Source organism: Eubalaena glacialis, chromosome 15, assembly GCF_028564815.1.
Source record: "Eubalaena glacialis isolate mEubGla1 chromosome 15, mEubGla1.1.hap2.+ XY, whole genome shotgun sequence".
NCBI classification, from domain to species: Eukaryota; Metazoa; Chordata; class Mammalia; order Artiodactyla; family Balaenidae; genus Eubalaena; species Eubalaena glacialis.
In genome coordinates this window covers 87215191-87233897 of record NC_083730.1, presented here as the reverse complement: position 1 = coordinate 87233897, position 18707 = coordinate 87215191, and the positions used below count along the sequence as shown (strand labels likewise).

The 18707-nt window shown below is 49.4% G+C and overlaps 1 protein-coding gene across 2 annotated transcripts in view; it reads left to right on the top strand.

Annotated features, from left to right (window-relative positions):
- Nucleotides 1-16818, top strand: part of RILPL1 (Rab interacting lysosomal protein like 1) — a 43441-nt gene extending 26623 nt beyond the window's left edge. The window contains exons 5-7 of one of the 2 annotated variants that reach the window (XM_061169999.1): nt 5816-5898; nt 7806-7898; nt 15970-16818. In XM_061169999.1, coding sequence (XP_061025982.1) covers nt 5816-5898; nt 7806-7898; nt 15970-16114 — 321 coding nt within the window. In that variant the 3' untranslated portion in view covers nt 16115-16818. Of the gene's footprint in view, nt 1-5725; nt 5899-7805; nt 7899-15969 lie in introns of both variants that reach the window. The other variant, XM_061169998.1, reaches the window with a different exon arrangement.
- Nucleotides 16819-18707: the final 1889 nt, after the last annotated feature.

The window sequence follows — 18707 nt, the reverse complement described above, 5'->3', positions numbered from 1 at the left end:
AGAGGAGGAGCCAGTGGGCGAAGCTTGGGGCTGTCACACACCCCCCCAACCTGCCCTGGGTACCCCTTCCAACCTCCTGAGCCCCACGAGAGCTCAGACCTGTCTCCGGCTGGGCAGGTGGGGCCTGGTCCAAACCTGGGTCCTGAGGACATCACCCCAGCCACAAGACTCTGAGCCCCGCTCCAGGTCTCTTTAGAACAAGGACATTTCACACCTCCATGGCACGGCTGCCGGTCGGTTGCAGTTTCCTTTCCGGCACCATGGGGGTGGGACAGAAACAGGGGAGTAAAATCTGGTAGCAGTTATGACTGACCCACTGAGCTTCTTTGCAGCGTCTGTTCCCAAACCCAGGGCGTCTTTGTGGGGTTTGACGCCATCCCTTGGAGCTGAGTGGCGTTCAGGATGCTTGTCACTCAAACAGGGAAACCGCAGGTAGTGGTGGCTTCATCACCTGCTGCCATGTGACTTGGGGCCTGTCCATCTCTTTGATGGTCAGTTTCCTATCTGACAAATGAGGGACATGAACTTGACTTGATTCAGTCGGTCTAAAAGTTAGTGCGGCTGGGATAGAGGGCGGTGGGATCAGAGGAGGACACAGTGAATTCTGAGTGGAGAGGAGAGGGCAGTGCAGGTCTTCAGGGCCTTGAGATGGGTCTTGTGGGATGGGTAGGATGTCCAGGGGTGGAATGCGGGGCAGGCCATTCCAGGCAGGACGAACAGCATGATCCAGACTAGAGAACGTGCAGGGTGTGGCTGGGGTGGCGGTTAGTCCTGGCACCAGGTTGGTGAGGGAAGGTGGGAGCTATGGAGGGATCCAGAGCCGGGGAGGAATCCATTCTTATCATTGCCTCTTGATTCATATGATTCTTTCTGAGATGCATCACTGTCATTTCAGTGTGACCTCCAGTAGGCAAGACTCTTTGTATATTTTTATAACATATTTATTGAGGTGGAATTTATTGAGATGTAATTCACAGACTATACAATCCAACCATTTAAAGTGTACAAGTCAGTGTTTTTTTGTTTGTTTGGTTTTCGTTTTGTTTAGTTTCTTCATTTTTTGGCCGTGCCGCATGGCCTGTGGGATCTCAGTTCCCTGACCAGGGATCGAACCCGCCCCCCCTGCATTAGAAGGGCGGAATCTTAACCGCTGGACCACCAGGGAAGTCCCCAAGTCAGTGGTTTTTAGTATATTCACTATATTGTGCAATCGTCACTACTATCTAGAGCTTTTCCATCACCCCAGAAAGCTACACCGTACGCATTAGCACTCACTCCCCATCTCTGTCTCCCCCCAGCCCCTGGCAACCACTAATCTACTTCCTGTCTCTATGGATTTGCCTCTTTTGGACATTTCATCGAAATGGAATCATACAACATGTGATCCTGACTGCCTTCTCACTCGGCATGTTTTCTAGATCATCCAGCTCCTCATATTTTAACTGACAGTTTTCCTGCCTTTGACAGTTCGACATATAAACCCTTAAAAAAATGAGGTTGGCTTCCTGTCTAAAGGACTGTATATAAAATCAATAAGAAAACTGTAAAGTTAATAGTACCTCCTTGATGTCACTGTCTCTGCCTTACAAGTTCTGATTTCTTAGTAAGTTAGGGTTTTTTCTTTTTTAAGTATACAGGGAAAGCAGATAGGGTCCTGATGGCTGGCCTGTGAAACAGGGTTTTCAGGCTGAATTCATTCGTGGTAGCCTGGAGCTACCAAGGGTGACCAGAGCACAGTCATTCCCCATTGCTGGGCCAGGGGCTGCTCAGAAGTATGTTCAGTGGCCTTCAAGAGCACAGGAAGTGGCCTTGCTGTGCCCAGGCAGTCGGGAGTGTGCCCAGGAGGCCAGGCCTCAGGATGGAGAGCCCTGGTGGAGGGTGTCGCCTCCCTAAGGCCTCTGGGCAGGCCCCATTGCTTGTCAGCCGGTCTCTGGGGCCTCCCTAGGGAGCACCTGGGGCCTCGGGCATCTCCCTCAAGCTGTGCCCAGAGATCCTCAGGGGACCAGCAGACAATCGGTGATAACCCGAGCCACCTCCGTGGTCCCTCGTGGAATAAGCCTAGAAGGCTCGCTGCTGATCAGCCCGATTGCCATGTCGGGAAGAGCCTTCGCTGTGTCTCTTGAGGACTGGGCTGCATCAGTGCCTGTGTTGGTCTCCAGAAGAGCTGGAGCCCCAAGCTTACCCTCTTCTGCACTTCCAGGCAATGGTCCCAGAAGTCAGGACTTTTTTTGCAAACCTGTCTGGGAATCCCCCAAGCTATAAGGGAATCAGGTTGCTCCTCTGATAAAAGAGCTGTCCCTGGGACTTCCCTGGTGGTCCAGTGGTTAAGACTCCACGCTTCCACTGCAGGGGGCACGGGTTCGATTCCCGGTCAGGGAACTAAGATCCCACAAGCCGCTCGGCATGGCCAAAAAAAAAAAAAAGAGTTGTCCAGAGGAAAAGAACTCAGGTTCTAAGGAAGCCCTTTGATGTCCTGGGTGATGACAACCCATGGGAACTGCTGAGGCTTGAAAGCCTGTGTTCATAGGAATCCCCGGATGTCAGGGTGGGAAGGGCCCTTAGAAATATTATTGGGTTTTTTGTTTGTTTTTTTTTTTTGGTCCACGCTGCGTGGCATGTGGGATCTTAGTTCCCCGACCAGGGATCGAACCTGCGCCCCCTGCATTGGCAGCGCGGAGTCTTAACCACTGGACCGCCAGGGAAGTCCTTATTGGGTTTTTGAGGGCTAGATCGGGAAACGAGGGCCCAGGGAGGAGCAAGCAGCTTGCCCAAAGTCCCCTTGGAAAGTGAGGGGTTGGGAACCCTCTTGAAGGGCTTTAAGCCTTCCCCAGGGCGTGTGGACCCATCAGCCGGCCCTTCCCAGAGATGCCGAAAGTCAGGGGACTTGCCCAGTGAATGTCAGGGCCTGAGTTGTTTGGGGAGGGAGGGGCTGGAGGGAGTGTGTGAGCCTGAGATTAGAGTCTACAGCTGCCAGCACCTATGGAGTCCACAGGCAGGGAAGGAAAAAGGGGAGGGTAGTGGGCAGCCATAGAAATAGCATGTAAAAGGGAGCAGCTGCTCTGCAGTTACCAGCCCAGTGCTGCCATGTGGACCCAGTGTGACCCAGTCTTCCAATTTTTTTCCCAGAATGAAGCCCCAAACCCAAACTTCAGTGTGAAATCTCCTGATCTAAAACCATTGGCAACTAATTCAAAAGAGTTTTAGAACACAGTGAAGGCCAAACAAAATGGGGGAAGGGGCCCCCGCCGGGGTGGGCCCAGAGTTCTCGGTGAACTCCTACACATTCGTCAAGACCCCATGCACAGAGACCACATCTGCAGTAACATCTTCCGTGATCCTTCTCAGAGCCTGATGTCCTTGTACCTCTTTAATTATATTACCTTGTAAATTTGTGTGTATCCTTCCTCCACCACCACCTGTCCTATTCGTCTCATTAGCTCAGTGACCAGCAGGCGCAAAGTTGATGCTCAGTAATGTTAAGTAAATGCTAGACATCCGAGGATGCTCTGTGATTAACCTGGGCAGAGGAAGAGAAGGGAACTGGCATTAGTGAGTGCCTGCTGTATACTAGGCATTTGCACTACAGAGCTTGGGTAGGGGGTACCATCTGAATGTGTGGCCATCAGGTGGTCCGAGAAGCAGCCCCCAAGGCTCTGCAGAGGGGGTCAAATGCTGAAGATGTACCCTGATGACACAGCCCCCCGAAGGTGTGGCATCAGCAGACGCCTTAGAGTGCCTTCTCGGGAAGTTAAATCCTCCACCATTTCCTCCCCAAGTTCGTGGGTGGGAAGAGGCCCCACTCTGATGCCCAGCCAGTTTGAGGGGGCGGCGTGTGTCAGGTTTCAGTTTCCTGCTGCCACGAGGCACCTCCCCTGCTGCCTGCTGCTCGCTGCTGACCTGCCGGGTGGCTCTTCTGTCACCTGATCTGCCCTGGTGGGAGATGTCTCCTTTCAAGTGTCCTTTCCCAGAACAGCATGTCCCTGACTCTCCCAGGACGTGAGGCCTCTCAGCTCTGCCTTCTGGAGTCCTTCAGCATCCTGGCCCATCTAGGTGGGAGGCCCTTTCTCCTTGTGCTTCTGTGGGATTTTTTTTTTTTTTGGTGGGGGCGGGGGGCAGTTCTGTATTTCAGTCCCTCCTTCCCCTGTTCCAGAGCTTTCCCACTGCTGTCCTAAGCTTTTGTCCACTCCTTCTAGACGATCACGAGACATTGGCAGCTCAAGGGTGTCAAGAATAGTACACTGCCTGGAGAGTGTGGGCCACCTGCAGATTTGGACAGCTGACTTGGAAAGCTTGCAAAAACTTCCTTGCTATCAAAAAAGAAAAAAATGTTGGCAAGGATGTGGAGAATGTCAAACCCCTCCTACACCGCTAGCAGGAATGTAAAATGGGGCAGCCACTGTGGAAAACTGTTTGGCAGTTCCTCCAAAAGTTAAACATAGAGTCACCATATGACCCAGCAGTTCCACTCCTAGGTGTATACCCCAAAGAACTGAAAACAGGTATTCAAACAAATCTTCATACACAGATGTTCATGGTAGCCTTATTCCCAATAGCCAAAAGGTAGAAACAACCCAAATGTCCATCAGTGGATAAAAGGATAAATAAAATGTCTCTTCACACAGTGGAATATTATTCAGCCATGAAAAGGAATGAAGTACTGACACAGGCTACAATGTGGATGAACCTTGAAAACATGATGCTGAGTGAAAGAAGCCAGACACAAAAAGCCACATATCATATGATTCCATTTCTAGGAAATGTCCAGAAAAGGCAGATCCATAGAGATGGAAAGCAGATGGTGGTTGCCAGGGGCTGGGGGGGTGGGGTGCATGGGGAGTGACTGCTAATGGGTGTGGAGTTTCCTCTGGAAAATGTTTTGGAACTAGGTAGAGGTGGTAGTTGCACAGCACTGTGAACGTCCTAAACACCACCCGCTGCATTGCATGTTTTAAAATGGAAAGTGAATTTTATGTTAAGTGAATTTTATCACAATTTTTTTTAAAAAAGCTCCTTGCTGTGGAAGAGGGCAGGAGGATGGGATTTTGGTGTGAAGCAGGTGATTTAACAGGCTAGGATCCATCTGTGTGACCTGTGTGGAAAAGAAATAAATGCCCTGCATGTGAACATTGGCTGTGATGTTACCCACTCCCCCGCCCCAACCAGGGCTTCCACCAAACTCCAGTGAAAAGATGCTCACAGCCACTGGGGAGGAGCAGGCTTGACCAGAAGGCCAGTAACAAATGGGAAACTGTATATGACTTAATATCAAATGAAAAGGAATAGAGAATTGCGCATTGGCTCTTGATTCTAACAACTTTGGCCAAATTAGCAATGCACTTGGCTAGAAAATGAGTCAAGAACATGGGAAAAGGAAAGCAAGCAGATTGAAGAGGGTGGCAGCATTGGGTAGTACGCGGTTTCTTCTCCTCGGACACCTTTTAATGTTATTTGTAATAAAACCCTGAGTCAGGTGGGGAGGCGCCAGGACTGCGGGTCTGGCTATTGAGAAGGCAAACAATGCACAGGTGGCCGCGGGCTTTGGTCTCCCAAGGGACGCTGACTGCACAGAACATGAGCAGAGGCCACCCTCGAGTTCTTAAAATAGCGTCCTCAGCAAGCTGCTCAGGCCCTGGGAGGGTGGGAAATTCGGGCTCCGGCAGGATGCGGAGTGGGTGCCGGTGGCGGCGGCCAGGAATTCATTAGCAGCATCTCTGCCCTCCTCCAGATGGAGCTGGGCGGAGACGCGTGTGTCTCCGAGGCGGAGAAGGTGGCCATGGATCTCAAGGACCCCAACCGCCCCCGGTTCACACTGCAGGAACTGCGGGACGTGCTGCACGAGAGGAACGAGCTCAAGTCCAAAGTGTTTTTGTTGCAGGAGGAGCTGGCATACTATAAGAGGTGAGTGCCCCTGGGAGCTCCCAGGCTGGCTCCTTTCTGAGGCTGTGCAGAGTCTGGGGACAAATTCACACCTGGAAGACAAGGATTGCATCTGTATTCGTTGTGGGGACCGTCTCTGGCCTGAAGCACATACGTACCAACTCGTAATTCCTTTCTGAAACTCTTGGGCTCAGGTGCATTCCTGTTAGAGAAGAATATTATGTATACTGTATTACCTTATTACCTTATACTACCAGCGAGTTCTGGGGCAGCTCTCCCAAAATCAAACGTGAATATTTTTGCAGCAAAAGATACGAACATTCCTACTAAATGGGATAAATAAAGACTATAAACAGCCTCACGAAATTTCATTTCAGGTTTTGCCACCAAGTGAATGACCAAAAATAAAACAAAACGAATTTTGGTTTTTAGAGCTTTTTGGATTTTGGAATTAGAGATAAGAGATGGTGGAGCGATAGAGCCTAATATTTGATCATTTAGTCCATCCGTGGCCAATGAACTCCTTGTACATATTAGAGCCGCACTGTCTGATACACTAGCCACTAGCCACGTGTGGCTATTTAAATTTAAATGAGTTAAACTTAAGTAAAATATAATATTCAGTTCCTCAGTTGCACTCGGCACATTTCAAGTGTTCCATTGGCAGTTGTGGCTAGTGGCCACTGTATTGAACAATGAAGATATAGAATATTTCCATCCTCGTGGCAAGTTCTGTGGACAGCACTGCCCCTGACTTAGACCACCATCTAATACCATGCCACCTCACATGTGTTCAGCTTTGTACACACTACCCTTCTATTGGTTCCTCAGAACACACCATGCTTGGTTCTACCTCAAGACCTTTGCACATGCTGCTCCTGCAGCTGGGAAAACACTCCCCTTGGTTCTTCCCATGGTTGGCTCCTGGTCATTCAGGGTTCGGGTCAGATGTCACCTCCTGAGAGAGGCCTTCCTTCTCCATCAACACCCCTCCAAAGGAGGGCTCTGTCCTAGTCACTGTCTATCACTTTACCCAGTTTTACTTTCTTCATGGCGCTTTTCACCATCTCACATTATCCTGTTTATGAACATGCTTGTTTTATTGTCCGTTTCCACATCAGACTGCAACAACATGAGACCAGAAACCTTATTTGTCTTGTTCATGACTAAGTTCCCTGCACTTAGGATGCAGCTTAGCTCAGAGTAGACGCACAACAACTATCTGTTGAATGGAAAGCTGGAAGGAAGGACAGATGCACCAGATGTGGTCCCTGCCCCAGTAGGGAAGATAAGACATCAGAGAAAATACAGTGCCACACATTTTTATTGAAAACCCACTGTGAGTCTGCCACATAAGAAAGTTTTATGACAGTGTGTGCACTGGCTGTTCAAAGAAGAGAGAAATCACTTCTGGCTTGGGAATGGGGCGGAAATCAGGAAGGCTTCATGGAGGAGGTGGCATTTGAACTGGGCCTTCCCTAAAGGGTAGGGGGGTACATTTCAGGTATGGGAGATGTTGTGGGTGGCATATTCCAGGCAGAATAAACCACAAAGGTGTGGAGACAAGGAAACATTTGGCAAGAACAGGAAATAGGAAGCCATTCTTTTCAGCTAGAATCTCCAAAGTAAACTTAAAATAGAGATGTGGGTACCTTCCTGAAATTTCTCACATGTGACCAACTGGGCCAAAGGGCCTGCAGGCACCTGTGTCCGTTGCCTCCAGGACTGATCCTTCCTCTTAACTGGCCATTCCAGAGGCCAGCCCCCGAGGCAGAGAGCCTGTGGGGCAAAGGCCACCGTTGCTATCCTCCCAGGTCCCTTATTTGCACTCCCCTGAAAAAGTACATGCCCTCCCAGACCGTCAGAGAGAATATTCCAGCTCTCATGGAATTTTTGACTCTTATCTCACACCTCTCAACTCCTTCCAGTGAAGAAATAGAAGAGGAAAATCGAATACCCCAACCTCCACCCGTCACCCACCCGAGAATGTCCCCCCAGCCGGAGTCTGGGATCAAGCGACTGTAAGTGCTGCGCTCCCGGCGTCTGGGGCTGCTCGCTCGCGGCTGAGCTGGCGGCTCACACGGCCTCTCACTTCTCCTGGGCACCTGCTCCAGGGCTGGGCTTGTTACTAACCACCTTCCGCGGGGCTGGGCCTAAGCCCGGGGCACGCTGGGCCTGGCCCTTGACTGCCGAGTCACCTCTGTACATTGAAGGCTGAGTTCCTCCTTGGGGGGGTCCCTGGGCAGAGAGGTTTGGGGAAGGCCGAGGGGGCGGGAAAGGGCTGGGGCCTGGGCTTGCTTGAGTGTGTCAGGCGGGGCATGTCTTTGAGGACAGCAAATACTGCGTGGTGGGAAAGGTTCACGCATCTTAAGGCCTTGAAACCCCAGCTCCGAGGTGTCCGAATGGCCGGAGGTCCACCCCATATATGCTTTTCTGTGATGACTTCACCTATCCATCTGTCTCTCCGTTAAGTATTCATTGGTGCATAATACATGCAGCGCTGGGCCCTGGTGGCTGTGGGGGACACACAAGAGAAAGAGCGACCTAGTCCTTGCCCTCAACTAGACTTAAAGCTACTTCGGAGTCCTTGCATCAAAAGACTCCTTTGAGATTTGAATGAGAGTTTGCAGACCCTTTCGGCGGCGGCGGGAGGTGTGAGGGTGGAATCAAACAGTCTTGAAAACAATTTTAGGTTCGTTGACCCCTGTAGCCCTTCAGATAAAGGGTTCAAGCTCTGGTCTAGTTAGCTAATATCTAGTAAGAACTTACTATGTGCTAATATCTAGTAAGATCCTACTATGTGCTAATATCTACTAAGAACCTATCTGCCAGGTACCGTTCCTGCAGATAATGGCGCTGAGTCCTCACCATAGCCCTGTGAGGTGGGGGCACTGTCATCCCCATTTTACAGTTAAGGAAACTGAGGCACTGAAGTCAATCACCTGCCTAGGGTCATACAGCTAGTAAGAGGCAGAGCCAGGGTTCGAACCCAGGCAGCCTGGCCCAGAGCCCACGTTTTAAACTCTGCAGGAGGGCCTCCTGCTCCCAGTTGGTTTGTGGCCTCGTTTTCTCCCCTGAGAGGGTCTTCCTGACTCTCAGCCTTGCACCTTCTTACAGAAGAGGCCTCGGTTCTTCCCCCCAAACCCTGGTAGAAGCTTTGTGAAAGCGACTGGCATGGGTTAGAAAGCCAACTGGGGTGTGTGGGGAGAGGAATTGGGGTGTTACTCGCATGCCTCAACCTTTAAATTCCAGTTTTGTTTGGAAATTCTTGGCTAGTTCTTATCCTGTGAATTGACGTAATCCTCGGTGTTGTGGGATAGGAAGGGAATGCAAAATGTGTGTAACTGCTGGACCCTCTGCTCTTAGAAAGGGGCGACTTGTTCAGATGCCGGGCCCTGGGAAAGGCTAGCCGCCCTCTGGAGTGTGTGGATTAACACGTGGCTCCTTTCCAAGCCTCTCCTGCCAGCTTCACGTTGCTTGTTTGCTTGGCCCTCGGTCAAGCAGATCCGCTGGATTTGGGAGGGGGTGTGGTCCCCAGTTCTGGTTAGGGATAAGTATTTCCTGGGGGTGAAGCTTGCAACCAGATAGGCTTCCTCTGGATCCCAACACCATGTTGGCCACGTATTAGTTTGTAATCTCCCACTGGCACTTGAAACGCAACTCAAAGTAATTTAAAGAAAGAAAAACTGTTGGCCAAGCAACTAGAGATTTTCAGGTCATCCTGGCTTCAGGCTCAGCTGGACCCAGGTCTTGTTCTCAGGGCTCTGCCTGGTTCCTTCTACCTCTACCTGTTTTCCTTTCTGTGGGCTGTGTTCTTGGGCGTGCTGTCCCCTCGGGGTGGCAATATGGCCGCCATCAGCTCAGGCTTCTACTTTCTTGTCTGAAACTCCAGCGGGAAGAGAGAATCTCCCACAGAAGTCACAGAATTGAGTCTCCTTGGCTCTGACTGGGTCACATGATCACCCCACAGGGCAGTGCCTCCATAGGTCTGGTCTGGGCCTCATTCTCACGCCTGAAACTTAGAGTAGCTTTAACTCCATCCAGTTCGCATGGTCTGGGATTAGGGGAAGGACAGACCCCAAGCAAGATCAGCTGCTGAGCAGACAGAAGTAACCGGCGTCCACTGTAGCCTCATCCTGGGGGAGAGGGAGCCCTCTGGTCTCGATTCTATGATGTACTCAGTATCCTTGGTTAGGGTTTCCCATCCAGTGCTTGCTAAGAAATGGGATTGACTTCGCTTAGACCCTGATCTGTCCACCAGCCCCACTTGCATGTAAGGATGAGCAGAAGTGATCTTAAATGCTTTGGGTTAAAACCTGGGGAAATTGAGAAAAAGTTCATGAGCCCACACAGTTCCTCCCTTAGCTAAGGGAGGGGTGAGACCAAGAGACCAGCATCTATCTTCTTCTTTCAGCAGTTCCTTCCCTTTAACAATCAGACCTTTCTAGCATCTCTGCTCCAAGTTTGCTGCATCTACAGCGTCTCTGGCACTGTAATTCCAAGTCATATGTAATTCTAAGACTTCCTTCTGAAGCAGGGATGTTCTGACTTTCTAGTTTTCCACTCCAGCCCCCTTTCTCTAAAACAGGTACTTAAGAGTTGGTTTTTGCAAATCTCAAACTGGGTAAAATCCAGAGGAAAGTTGTCAGAATTAGCCAACAATGTTTTTCCCACTAGTTCTTATACCCACACACGAGTAGGCTGTGGTGTCTGGTCCTCTTTTCCAGATTGTTCCAGAAGGGACCCTGGGGCCCTGTTCTCAAACCCTTCTCCCCTTCAGTTTGGCCTCTGGTTGCTCAGCAAGACCTGGGGCTCTGAGCCCAGCAGGAGAAGCAGATGGAATCTGGGAGTCAGAGACAGAGAGGGAGAGAGTTCAGAATCTCTCGTCCACGGGGTGCAGGTGGCCAGTCCCATGGCCGCCCCGGCCTTCTAGGGGATAAGTGGAAGATCCAAATGGCACAAAAGGCTTTTGACCAGCCCAGACAGGACACTGGTCACTTTGTCCACCTCGGCCACTCACTGGAAGCTGCATCAGTGTGGCCAGGAGCTCAGAGCCTGGGGCAGGGGTGGATCTTCTCTGGGGACCGGGGCAAGGGAATGACGGTTCCATGCCTGTCTCCCTCTCTACCCTTCACTCTCGGGCACCCGTCTGTCTGGTCCCTTTGTCCTTGGTTCTGTGGAGTATGAGTTACACAGCCTCTTTAGTGCAGCTCACAGCTGTTCTCCAGCTCAGCTTCTCGCCCTCGACCACTTTTCCCCACCCTCCAGTAAGTAAGCAGTAACTACCATGGAGGTTCGAAGGGGCTTCACCAGCTTGGAGCACTTGAACTAGGGTATCTTCCACCCTGTCAGAGATTCAGAGCTGGGACAGTTAGCCCCATTTCTCAGATGAGGAAACTGGGGCCCAGAGAAGCCCACTGACTTCACTGCGATCACCTTGCTGGATGGATCAAAGTCGGGATTGGAACCCATGCCTTTTGATTGCCTCCTGGCCAAGACAAGACAGTGCTCGCCCCAGCTGTCTCGTTCGGCCTCCCCACCCCCCTTTTCCTCACCCCATTTCCCGAGTCACCAGCTGTGGGCTGGCTGCCCAGTTCCCTTATCTCTCAAATGCACCACCAGCCAGAGACACCAGAGTCTACATTTCTGGGCTGAACTGGTCAAGGGAACCAGAAACTGCCGCCTGTCAAAACAGTGTGCCCAGAAAGCCTTCCAAGAATAGCTCGTGATTGAGCAGCTGCTGGCCGGACAGTCTGGGTTGGCACTGGCTGGGCAGGTCACGAGGGAGCGCCTGAGTGGCTCCAGCCTCATCCCCAGTGGACACCAGCACCAGCGCCCCCTTTGTGTGGTACCCGGCTCTCAATCCTGGGCTGACAGGTATACACACAGCTGCTCGCTGCTGAGCAGGGGCGGGGGGCTGACCTGAGAGGCAGGCAGTTGGCAGGGGGCACAGAGGCACAGCCAGGGAAGCTGCGATCGGAACAGCTGGCCTCACACACTGGAAAGGTTGGCCTCGGAGCAGGCAGCCCCCCAAGTATCTGACGGTAGCAACAACAGGGCATTCTCTCCCTGTCCCCCTACCCACCGCCCTGCTCACTGCAGCCCAGAAATAGCTTCTTTACAGCCGCCCACCTTCTTTACAGCCGCCCGTCACACTGCCTGCAATGCCACTGTTAGAACTTCATTTGGTTTGAGTCTTCCAGAAATAATTTGTCGCAGGGCGGGGCGGCAGCAGGGGCTTGGGGGAGTTTGAAACCAGCTACATCGTATCCAGGAGACAACTTTTGCCCAAAACAAGCCAGTCTTTTTTCATGGAAGTGGCAGTCCCTCTAGAGCAGGCGGCTCCTGCAGCAAGGCACCTGGAATAGAGAGGGAAGGGGGTCGTCCGTTCCAGGATCCCAGCGAGACACACAGAGAATAGCTCGGCTGGAACACCCCAGGTGTCCCAAGGCCCTGGTGCATCAGTTTGGCCCCTGATTGGGCCCCAAAGGAAGTCCAGCACTTCCCAGTGGGCAAACATCTGTCCAGGCAAAATACCCACCCCGCACATCTGGGGCCATCCCCCAAACAACGACTTTGTCTTTGGGGGCTCCCTGTTATGCTAGAGAGGGGTCCTGGTAAAGGTGGGTGCAGTACCTTGTGGCTTAGAGCCCCTGGAAAGCTAATGGTACCCGCTAGCCTGGCCCCTGGGGATTGGGCCCATTCATTTACCAAATGGAACCCCTTCTTCTCGTTGTCTCTGAGAAGCCATCCAGGTAGTTTTGCCAAGGTGCCAACACCCAGCTAGTCTGTGATGTTGCGTCAAAGGTGATCCAGACTCAGAGAATTCTCAAACCTCATTTGAGATAATCATATTATATCTTTTCTCAGCCAACCTCTTTAAAAAAAAAAAAAAATCAGAGCTGTTCAAAATAAGCTCTGGAGGCTTAGTTGGAGTTTCTTCTTCATTTTCTTTGCCCAGACAAGGAACCGATGACCATTCAGTGTCGGCTCTGACTTACCAGGCGGGTGACGATGCAGGCTCTCTCCTGCCCGGCCCATCCTGGCTGCCTCACCTTCTCTCCTGGGTCTCCCCTGGCTGCCTTCAGGGCACAGAGCCTGCAGCTCATGGCAGCTGGGGGAGACGGGCTGGAAGACACCCAAGAGTGTCACCACGTAATCCCACAGCAGGTTTTGACACTTCCTTCCCCACACCCAGGCCTGCGTTTTCAGCCCTTGAGGCCACCCTGTCTTCCCTACGTGGTTATCACACGCTGTATTCATTTGCTAGGGCTATTGTACCACAAACTGAGTTGGCTTAAACAACAGAGATAGGGACTTCCCTGGCGGTCCAGTGGTTAGGACTCCGCGCTTTCACTGCCGAGGGTCCTGGTTCAATCCCTGGTCAGGGAACTAAGATCCCACAAGCCAAGTGGTGTGGCCAAAAAAATACACAAAACAATAGAGATGTGTTGTCTCACAGTTCCTAGAAGCTAGAAGTCCAAGATCAAGGTGTTGGCAGGGTCAATTCCTTCTGAGGGCCATGAGGGAGAATCTGCTCCATGCCTCTCTCCTAGCTTCTAGTGGTTTGCTGACAATCTTTGGCCTTTGTTCACTTGTAGAAGCATCACCCCAAACTTTGCCTCCATCTTCACATGGCCTTCTTCCTGTGTGCGTGTCTGTGTCCAAATTTCCCCCTTTTATAAGGACACCAGTTGTATTGGATTAGGGCCACCCTACTCCGGTATGACCTCACCAAAACTAGTTACATCTACAAGGATTCTATTTCTAAATAAGGTGACATTCAATAAATAAATAAGGTGACATTCTGAGCTCCTGGGAGTTCGGACTTTTCAAAATATGAATGGGGGGCGTTGGGGGCCATAATTCCACATAAACCATAAGCAAACCCTTCAGCCGACCTGTCTGTGGAGTATGTTTCTTTTTCATGCCGCCCCTGTTTTTACCTTCTCTGTGTCTATCTGTACTTTTCTAACCAGGATGTTTACAGCCATAATGCCCATGGTCGCAGCCGGACTGATAATAGATGACCCCACGCTGCAGCCTGTCCGACGACTTGTGTCCCTCGTAGGCACTGCATTTTTCTGGTTTCCTTTTGAGCTGTGCCTTTGGAATGTCTGCTGCAGCTACTGCTGGAGCTGGCCTGTCTCCTCTGGCCCCTTTAGCTGCATGGCCGTCACCTGCGTGTTCCCATTTGAAGTGGGTGTGGAGTGCGATTTCAAACGCTCCATCTGCACGAGTGAAGCATCGGAATTCTCGGCTCTGTCACTGATAATTCTTTTTGTCTTTTCTGTTTCCATTCTAAAACGACCTTGTCCATGATCCAGTAAAGAAGGTCCTTTAAGTGACGGGTCAGTAATCAACGCCCACCATGACCCATCCCCCGCCCCGAGTGACACTAACGCTGTGTTTTTGATCTTCACAGCCTGGCTTTCTAAACCGCTTTGTTTTGCCAAGCCATAGTCAGCAAGCCATTTGATCTTGTTAAAACAGGAAAAGCAGAGGAGGAGACTTTTGTCTTGATTCTTTCTGTGTCCCCTTGGACAGGAAGTGGCAAGTGGCTTTCCTGCTTGAATCAGGTAGACATGACATGTAACAGTGATAAGCGCTACTGTCTTTCTGGCCAGCTAATTGCTTTGATTACACTATGGAAAGAGCTCACAAATAACCCAGAATGAGAAGAATGCCTTCATTTGCCAGTACACATATTGGTTGCAGAAAAAAAGAGACTTTAGCTGGCAGGGAGAATTTCTCCAGACAGACTTGGCTTGCCCCAGCTTTACAATGAAAGACCACTTTATTCCTGCTAGGAAGTTATTGTAGGATCCAGTAACCACAGAATAGGAAAATCATTTTCACTCAGATGTGATTAAAACTGAACTCCATAGGCCACAGCACTAAAAAACAAAAACAAAACAAACCAAAAAACAAATAGGTAAACAGACAGAGGGAACTAAAAATAGTTGATCTGAAGCTTTGACTTCTTCAGGGGTTCCTTCCTATTCCTGCCCCTGGAAAACATAACAGAGCTACTATATTTCTTACCAAGTTCAGAAACCAAAATTCAAGAGTAGGGGAACTTGGTAAGAATAGAAAGAATCTTTAATTAGAGGCGGAGAGTACAGAAGGACAGTTGGCAGCTTAGAAAGGGCTTTGGGGAAATACTCAAAATAGGCCAACTCAGGTTTACTGGCCAGGGTCCTAGTCTCTGTTTAGGTGGAGTTTAAGCTGACTTTGTTTTAAATGGGCCACATTATCAGCTTTTGGCCTGAGAGTTCTACTTTTATCTTTTAGGCATCAATCAGATGGTTCACTCAGATTGATCAATGACCAATAGTCACAGCTGTTTTGAAAAGACCTCTTGGTCTACTTTAGCTGTTGCTATGTAGATAGTTACTGTGATAACTTCTAAAGGCTTTCACCTTTAAATCAAATCAGTTTTAATCACCATTAAATCAGTTCTTGTCACTTGTCCAAATTAATATTTCCCAAATTTCATTCACATACTATATTCATAATGTTCATCTAATCAGAGAACCGTGTATGCTATTCCTTAATACATATTTTAATTGCCTCATTTTTCTTAACTACCTACTTTCACCTCATCCTAAGCTGTAGTAATATCCATGAAATTTGGGCTTTGATATGCTACTTACCTAGTTTCCCAATCCACGTGAAATAAATAGTTACTTAAATTTAAAATAGTCATCTCTTTACATCCAAATCGTCTTACGTACCATATGGCTTTCAAGTATTCCTTTCTGTGCATCATTAAGGTAAAGAAACCCATGATGTATGTTTCCAGTAGCTTTTTATTTCCACTGGTCATGAGAAGAAATCCTCAGTAGTGCTTAAGGCGGGAGATACATCACCTATGTGCACACCCTGCTCACACTGTGTCACCTCCAAGGTACTGTGACAATGACACGCAGAACGCCCTGCTGCTTTCTGGAATAACTTTGACCCGCACCCCGAACGTTTTCTTTCACACCTCGAGTTGATTTGCTCCCTCACGTTTGCTGCTGGCATTGCAAAAACTGTGACGTGCGTGGCCAAGGGCAGCCTCTCATTTCTTTCTTTCCCTTCTCAAAGGTTTAGCTTCTTCTCCCGAGATAAGAAGCGTCTGGCCAACACGCAGAGAAACGTGCGCATCCACGAGTCCTTTGGCCAGTGGGCCAACTGCCACCGCGACGACGGTTACACGGAGCAAGGACAGGAGGCCCTGCAGCACCTGTGACCGTGACCCACCTCTGTCCTTGGACCTGAACCACCAGCGCCTGCAACAGAACCTGGCCGCCTTGGGTGTCACACCCTCAAACCTGATCCCTCCAACAAACTGTCTGCTTTGAGGGAGCACATCAAAAAACTGATGCCAAACTCTAAAGAAACGTTTATTTATACCAGGGCTATCACTGTTTCTAATAGATGACTCTGATCCCTTAGGATATATATTTAATAAGACCACGAGCGGAAGCTGACTTTTGCATTAACTTCAGTAACGCAAGCTTCGCCAGATACATCACATGCCGCTATAATTGCTGTTTGACTTGCTTTGTATGAAATTATTTGTGTAGAGGTTTTATGATCACATTTGTCATACTTCAATGGGAGGCAGGGAAGTGGTAGGTTTTCATTAGTTACGTTCATGACATTGTCATGGTGGTAGCATAATATATAGGATGCATCGACTAGACAGGCAGGGCCTCTGAAGTCACAGGATGAGCTGGCCCAGCTTAGGCACAAAGCAAACGGAAAATAGGGAGGACAGTCCTCCTGCCCAGAAACTGGAGACAAGTTTGCAAGAGCCTGTGGTTCTCTATTGCACCTTGTTACTGATAATGCCTAGAGCATGTAGCAATGTTCAAGGCCAGTGCCTTGGAATCTGCTGTAAGTTATGCAGTACTAACCAAACAAAGTTGCTAAGGATGAGACATTGCAACATTTCTTGTGTGGATTCTTTTTTTCTTGGCATCTTGTTTCAGCACTCACTGTGTCAAATACTTAGTCCCCTGCGAAGAAGAGAAATGTCCCAAAGCGGATTGAGTGTGGCGTGCGGAACCCTAGGGGATGCCAGGTGGTGGGTAGGGTAGACTTGCCAAAGCAATGGCGGTGGGTGAAAAGATGGCTTGGGGACCAAATGTCTGGCTGACTCATGGGGTGCAGTGGAGACGGAGAGCCACATGCCCTGTCTGCAACTGGCAAGTTGGGGGGTTACCCAAATAATCTTTTCTCTCCACCCACGGAGCACCCAGGGTGCAAGACTGGGTGCTGACGGATTGAGAGAGGTACCATTTCCTAACAGGGCACTCAAGTACATCTGACTGAGGTACCATTTCCTAACAGGGCACTCAAGTACAGCTGCTTTCTACACATTTTACTGTGGTTTGCTAAGAAACCATCAAGTCGGTTTATAGAATCTACATGAACTCCATTTCCAGATCGCTGAGAAAAATGACCAGACACGATAATGTTGGTTTAGAGCAGTGGTTCTCCAACCTGACTGCCCATTAGAACTATTAGAGTTTATTCTCAGAGAGTATAAAAGCATGTGTGCTGAGGAATCCCCCTCCCCGCATCACCTTTGGTTGCCTTCCCCCTGGGGTGACCAGTGTTGGTAGTTTCCTGGGTGTCTTTCCTGAAATAATTTATAAATATACATGCAATCATGTGAAAAAATACAGATATATTTCTGTTCTCTTTTTACATAAATGGCAGCGTGTTATACACATGCTATCCCATACCTTTCTTTCCTTAGGATACCCTGGACATGACTCCACACCAGTATAAAAGATAGTGGGTCTCAACCAGGGGTGATTTTGGCCCCCAGGGATATTTGGCACTCACTGGAGACATTTTTGGTTGTCGCAACTGGGTGGGTGCTACTGTCATCCAGTAGGCCCCAGGGATGCTGCTAAATATCCTACAATGCATAGGACGGCACCAGATACCAAAGAATTATCCAGCCCCAAATGTCAATAGTGCCAAGACTGAGGAACCCTGGTCGACCATCGAGTGTAATTTGTTCATGTTTGTCCAGGCCCCACTGGTGGACACGTAGCTTCCAATCTTTCTGAAACAGCACTGCACACTTTCACACACGTGCATCAGTCTGCAGAATAAACTAGCGGCAGAACTGCCGGGTCAGAGGGTATCCGCCTTTGCCATGTTGACAACTACAGTCCCTGACAGGGTGGTTCTACTAATTTTTTTTTTTTTTTTTTTTAGTTACCAGGGCCATTATAAGACTAAGCCCAAATGTCCAGGGGTGGGGACTGAATGTGCATATTTTTTCCATCCATTGGTATTCTGGTACTCAGGGTTGATAACCGCCAGCTTAGACTATGTAAACACTATGTAAACACTGCTGCCCCTGTATGTGTTTCTTCTGAAGCTGTCTCACAACTCAGCTTCCCTGATGTGGAGCAGCTTGTTTACCTAATGTACCTACCAACTCTAGCCCATAACACACTTTGTAAATGAAACGTGGGTGAAATCATCAAGGTGTTCGTGCAAGGCGGTCTTCTGAGATTTAGGAGAATAGTAAAATTCTGCACTGGAAATTTACAAAGGAAAGAGCATATTTTTCTAAAACAGTTCTAACAGCTGACAGCAATTTTAAGATATCATAGGTCCCCTATGTAACAATGAGATTCATACTCCTGATGCAAAAACCTAGTAATGAATGTGTGAGTCTTGCTACTAAGTCAGACATTTACTTTACATGAGACATCCTGAATTTTAAGAACCTGAACTTTCAAAGACACAGCCATGGATAAAAGAAAAATGTTGAATGTCACTTTCTTGAAAAATCACATCAACAGTATGGTACT